General features: G+C 38.0%; 2 protein-coding genes across 2 annotated transcripts; both read right to left on the minus strand.

Moving 5' to 3' along the window:
• Positions 1–2165: 2165 nt before the first annotated feature.
• Positions 2166–3306, minus strand: LOC103310109. The gene is made up of 2 exons (XM_008187285.1): positions 3107–3306; positions 2166–3015 (listed from the first exon to the last, which is right to left on the minus strand). The coding sequence occupies exons 1-2, from the start codon at positions 3304–3306 to the stop codon at positions 2166–2168; spliced, it is 1050 nt and encodes a 349-aa protein (XP_008185507.1).
• Positions 3307–3335: 29 nt separating this feature from the next.
• On the minus strand, positions 3336–5105 carry LOC103310110. Its single transcript, XM_008187286.1, has one exon. The coding sequence runs from the start codon at positions 5103–5105 to the stop codon at positions 3336–3338; it is 1770 nt and encodes a 589-aa protein (XP_008185508.1).
• Between the last annotated feature and the right edge of the window lie 682 nt (positions 5106–5787).

A 5787-nucleotide genomic window follows, 5' to 3' on the forward strand; every position in this document is an offset into this window, starting at 1 on the left:
CAAATTTAGTAAAAAAAAAAAGTTAGTGTCTTAGGACTTTTGGAGTGTGGCCTTAACTGATGTTTACTGAATTATAGCGATTGTTTTAATGTATTCACTAATACATTTATATTTGGATACAATGAATTAAATATTATTACTACGAAAAAAGGTTGACGTGAAAAACAAATATAATTTAAAGTTAAATGTATGCTTAATACTTTATTTATTTATTATTCAACGCGATTTGTACTATTTGATTATATTTGGTGAAAATTGAACCTAAATGTTTATATAAGTTGAGGGACATATTTTATAATTTATCGGTAGACACGTCAATCTATTAACTTATTAATACATTTATAATTTCTATGTTATATTAATAATTAAAAAATGTAATGAGATGGCAATAATATTAAACCATAATTTCTACTTTTTAGGTTTATGAGTTTATTTTATAATATTTAAGAAAATCATATCACATATAACTAAATCTGAATTCCCCAAATTATCCAGCCCCTTATTCCAATCCCTAATTACACCTTGAACAAAATACACTAAATCACACCCCTACCATATAAATTTATTAAAAAAATATGAAACTACAACACTACAATATGATACAATGGATGCTGCTGCACGTACGCGTATGCGTACGACGAATACGACATTATAGCGCTGCTGTGAACGTAGTGCTGCCCAAACCGGTAACAGCCTAAACTATCTAAACTCACCAAATTATTTAACCTCTTAAGAGACAAATTTCAAGTCAGGACAACCTATCTAAATAATTACAATCTCATAAAGAAAACCATATTTTATTGGTATTATTATTATTATTATATTATATAATAAGATATTCCTAGCCTACATAGGCATCTATCTACAAAATATACATACAGAATTACAGTTTTTTTTTTTGACAATTTTAACTTGCTAGTAATAAAATAATTATAACATTAGTGGTGATACCTATAACTAATTAAGGTTGGTTAACATTAATGTATAACACGGTCTTAGAATATAAGGTTACTAAGAATATAAGGGACTCTTTTGCTTATAATTGTGTCTGAAATCAGAGGTCATTTTAGTATTTATTGGCTCGTTTATGTGTATGTGATACACTGATACAAAGCCGTTCGCTCTCGCACTCCGTTGATGCATAGTGTTGACTGTTCAAGTCAACTGTTTTCAGTCCATTGCTCAACCGAAGTTGACTCTTGTTTTTTCGTGAGTGCGTTAGCTCGAACTCCAAGTTTTCTTCTTCACTCGCTCCTGCCTTTAGCTCAACGGCCTTTGTTACTCGTTTGTGAGTGTGTCATACAAAACGTGCTTTTGCTTATCCGTTGTTATTCGGACTACTAGCCGTTTACTGAATACCACAGACTAAGATAGAGATGACTGGAAACGATATGATGGGCGGGTGACGGGGAGCCGGACCGCAATTGCCTCGGTCCCTATACTCTTCCCCGCCCAAATTTGTACACAGCTAACATGCACGCTATCTGATTGGTAAAATATCAACTATTTTTATAATATAATTTTAATTCTGAACATCATTACATTTTCCACCCAGCCACTAGGTGGCGTTAGGACCAGCTGTGTACAACGGACATCAGCAGGGCACTTCGGAGTTCGGACCTGTTAATAATGTGCTCGTTTCCAGTCCTCTCTATCTTACTCCGTGCTGAATAGGTACGCAACGGACCTGTGATAAGTGAAGCCCGCACCTTCTCACGTTGCGGCAGGACAACTAGCGCTTTACAGGATTGTTGTGTGTTAACCACTGTTTGCGCCAGAACGACATTATATCATTATGTACGGGCCGGGTATTAACAATAATAGGCCGTGCCGCCCGGTCACCAAAACACTCCGTGCGCTAACACACCACTACTCACCGATCGACCTATGTGGCTGTGTGGTATATGTGTGTATATGGTTTAGTACTCAACAGGAATTGGACAGGTTCGCTGAGCAAAACCTGCGAGTACTAGTTGTGGCGGTGGGGTGTGTGGGTGTGTAGTTGTGTGGGTGTGTGCTTAAACTATATGAATGAATTTATAACAATAAGGGTTTAGGTATAATTTAGTTTAAAATAATTTGGTGATATAACTAATAATAATAATAATAATGTCGTTCTGGCGCAAACATTTCTCCCCCTTTTGAAAATAATGATTTTCAAGACCTTATGCTTCATCTTCAACGGGTAGACGGCAGAGCTTTACAACGAGACGTTTTATTTCATTTCCATTTGCTAAACGGATGGTTACTACTCGAATCTGTCCATCGCTCCCTGGGTGCACACATGTAATGCGTGCCAGTTTCCATCTTGCTGGTGGCATGTTGTCTTCCTTTACAATTACCAGATCATTTACCTCCAGTGGCTTACAGCCTGCAGTCCACTTACCACGCACTTGTAACTGTGGCAGATATTCAATGTGCCACCTCTTCCAAAATGTTTGCATTAGGCCTTGTACAGATTTCCATTTTGACAATTTGTTAGGGCTTTCATTCGATAGATCGGGTTCTGGATGAAAAAACATAGGACCACCAATGAGAAAGTGCGCCGGAGTTAAAGGGTCCATGTCGAATGGATCACTGCTCATGGGCGTGAGTGGTCTAGAATTGAGACAGGCCTCTACCTGGCATAATAACGTTTCCAGTTCACTGTACGTTGGGCTACCTTCCTTTAGTACGCGTAGTAAATGATATTTCGCACTTTTTACGCCACTTTCCCAAAGCCCACCAAAGTGTGGTGCCGATGGTGGGTTGAAGTGCCATGTTACACCTTCATTTGCTAGATTTTTTGCCACGTTTAGTAAGCATTCAGATAACTCTCTTTCTGCTCCAACAAAATTCGTTCCATTGTCGCTCCACATAGTCGATGGCTTCCCACGCCTTGATATAAATCTGCGTAGAGCAGCCAAAAATGCAGCACTTGTCATGTCTTCTACTGCTTTTGGGTGAATAGCCTTGATTGAAAAACATACAAAAATCGCAATCCATGCCTTTTTGCTAGGTCTTCCTCTTATTCTACTGCGAACAGAGAAGGGGCCTGCAAAATCCACACCTGTGTTGGTGAAGGGGCGTGTACACTGGACACGTTGCTTTGGCAGGTGGCCCATACTTGGAGTATCGAATAGGCTTGGCCTTAATACATTGAATACATCTACGGAAAATTGAGCGAGCTATTACTCTGCCCTTAATAGGCCAAAAACGACGTCTGACCACCGTTGTTAAAGTGGACGATTTGATGACAGCATGATGTGGTAAATAAAACGTGGGTCTAGCTGTAACATTATCTTTAATCTCTTCCATGTGGCCCATTTCTATACCATTCGTAGTTGATCGTCACGTTAAAGCCTTCTCTCAACGTTCATGAAACGACAGGTTGCCATATTCAAGCTACATCCTAACTCATTGACCCTTGGCTTTGTGGGTAATCGTAAAACAAAACGGCCAACAGAGTTTCTAGTAACTGTTTTCATGAAATGGTCTACAGCTTCCTGCTCCTCCAAGAATTGTAGGTTGGCCTTTGACGATCGGCCGAATGGCTGGTTCTCTTCGCGCTGAGTTGCTTCCCAGTCTTCTTCTTGTGGCCTTCCAACTCCTAAAAGACAGGTTGCTACAATTTCACCAGTTACAACCCATCCAAGCTTGGTTCCTTGCAGTGATACGTTGCCAATCTCTAACGGAATTCTTTCAGGAGTCATAATATCAAAAAATACACCTGCTCCTATTAATACATCAACTGGGCCTGCTTGGTCGAATTTAGGATCAGCTAATTGTATGGATAATTTCTCATTGATATGCCAACCATCCTTAGGTTTCCTGCATGCTGGAAGATCACTTGCTATATTCGGTAAAACGTGACATGCAATATCTAGCTTGAATGCGGAGACACATGACAGTAACTGAATGTTGACTCTTGAAGTGGTTTGCAACTGACTTGTACCTATTCCACACACTGGTAATACAACCCTTTCACTGGGCAATTTCAGCTTATTTTGCAGCCCTTTAGATATAAAATTTAATTGGGAACCACTGTCTAAAACTGTTCGACATTTATGAGCCTTTCCATGTATGTCTTTAATTATAACTACCGCCGTTGACAAGAAAACATAACTATTTAGTAATGTAACAGCCATTGCATGTGCATGGCCTTGAGATGTAGATGCAATCATAGAGCTTGCCTCCTGTGCATCATTCGTTACGTTTTCAGTGGTATTATCTGGTCTTCCCTCAAGATGAAGTAGGGTGTTATGTCTGCGATGACAACGACCACATGAATACTTGGACTTGCAAACATTCGCTAAATGACAACCGGATAAACAATTAAAACACAGTCTAGCATCTCTTATTACATTTAGGCGTTCTATTACGGAAAGTTTCTTAAAGCTTTCACAACTATATATTTTGTGCTGACCCTTACACTTAGGACAGACTTCATGTTCCGTTCCAGCTATTAGAGCGACTTTTTTCGGTTTTTGCTCATATTCCTTCCCCTTTGAATAATTTCGCTGACTGTCTACTTCACCAGAAGTCTGTTTACTGTAATCAGAATTCTCTAATGCAACACATCTGTTTGCCAGAAACTTTTCTAATGCTGCGTATTTAGGCAAGTCTGTGGATTCTTGGCGTAATTGCCAATCATGACTTTTAGCTGTGTCCAATCTACTGACTATAATTGTTACTAACCAGGCATCCCATTGATCCGTTGGTTGCTTCATAGCCTTAAGAGCGGCAATATGAACGCAAATGTGGGCGTGAAGACCTTGTAATTCACTTGCCGAGGTTTTTTGTATGTATGGAATTTCTAAAATCGAGCGAATGTGTGACTGAATAACAAGTCCTGGATTGTCATACCTTTGTTTTAAGCGATTTAATGCAACTTCGTAATTTACATCTGTCATTGGTACAGATTTAACTAAATCGAGTGCAGCACCAGCAAGATGAGACCTTAAATAATAAAACTTCTGCGCTGAAGAAAATCCATTATCTTCATGCACCATGACGCGAAAGCAATCGTAAAACGATTGCCAGTCTTGAATGTTACCAGTGAAGGTTGGCAATGAAATCGGTTCTAACCGGACTCGACTATTTGAGGTTGATGCGCTGACAGACATATTGTTAATACTTGAGTTAAGACATTTCTTCGTATTAATAATTTCCTGAATTTGAGAACGAATACAATAATAATCATTTTCAAATTTAGTACGCTCTTCTTCTTCTGAGGCTTGCTCTTCAGCTAAAAGCTCCAGTTGAGTTTGTGTATCAAAAAAATTTTCTATTTATTGAGGGCAACTCTTCTTGTCTAAATTCCAACAGAGTGATTGGATCCTCATTTATATCAAATCCTGAGACGAATGTCTTCATTCGCGTAAGTGACGCTTTAATTACACCACGCCTTTTCCTCAATTCAGAAATATCCTTCATCTGACTTGAATCTAACACCATAATGTACAATAAGTGCACAATCAAAAACTCAATATCTTGAAAACAGGAAAATAGAAATGACCAAGTTGCAATAATAATATGAAAGCAATAATTAAATGGATAAAATTGACCGTATTATCTTATACACCAATAGACATTATTTAAACAAAAAAAAAATAATACCTTTCACGACTTCATAATATGCTATAATTTCCTGTTGATGATAATAATGAAGACGCTTATCACATAACAGAGAAGTTATAAAGAAAATAATTTACTGCGATATGCCGATATGTATATCAAATGCCAACATTAATATCAATCGAATAATGATTAAATCATACTATCTTAATATTGTACTATATATTATTA

This window comes from Acyrthosiphon pisum, chromosome X, assembly GCF_005508785.2.
Source record: "Acyrthosiphon pisum isolate AL4f chromosome X, pea_aphid_22Mar2018_4r6ur, whole genome shotgun sequence".
Taxonomy (NCBI): Eukaryota; Metazoa; Arthropoda; class Insecta; order Hemiptera; family Aphididae; genus Acyrthosiphon; species Acyrthosiphon pisum.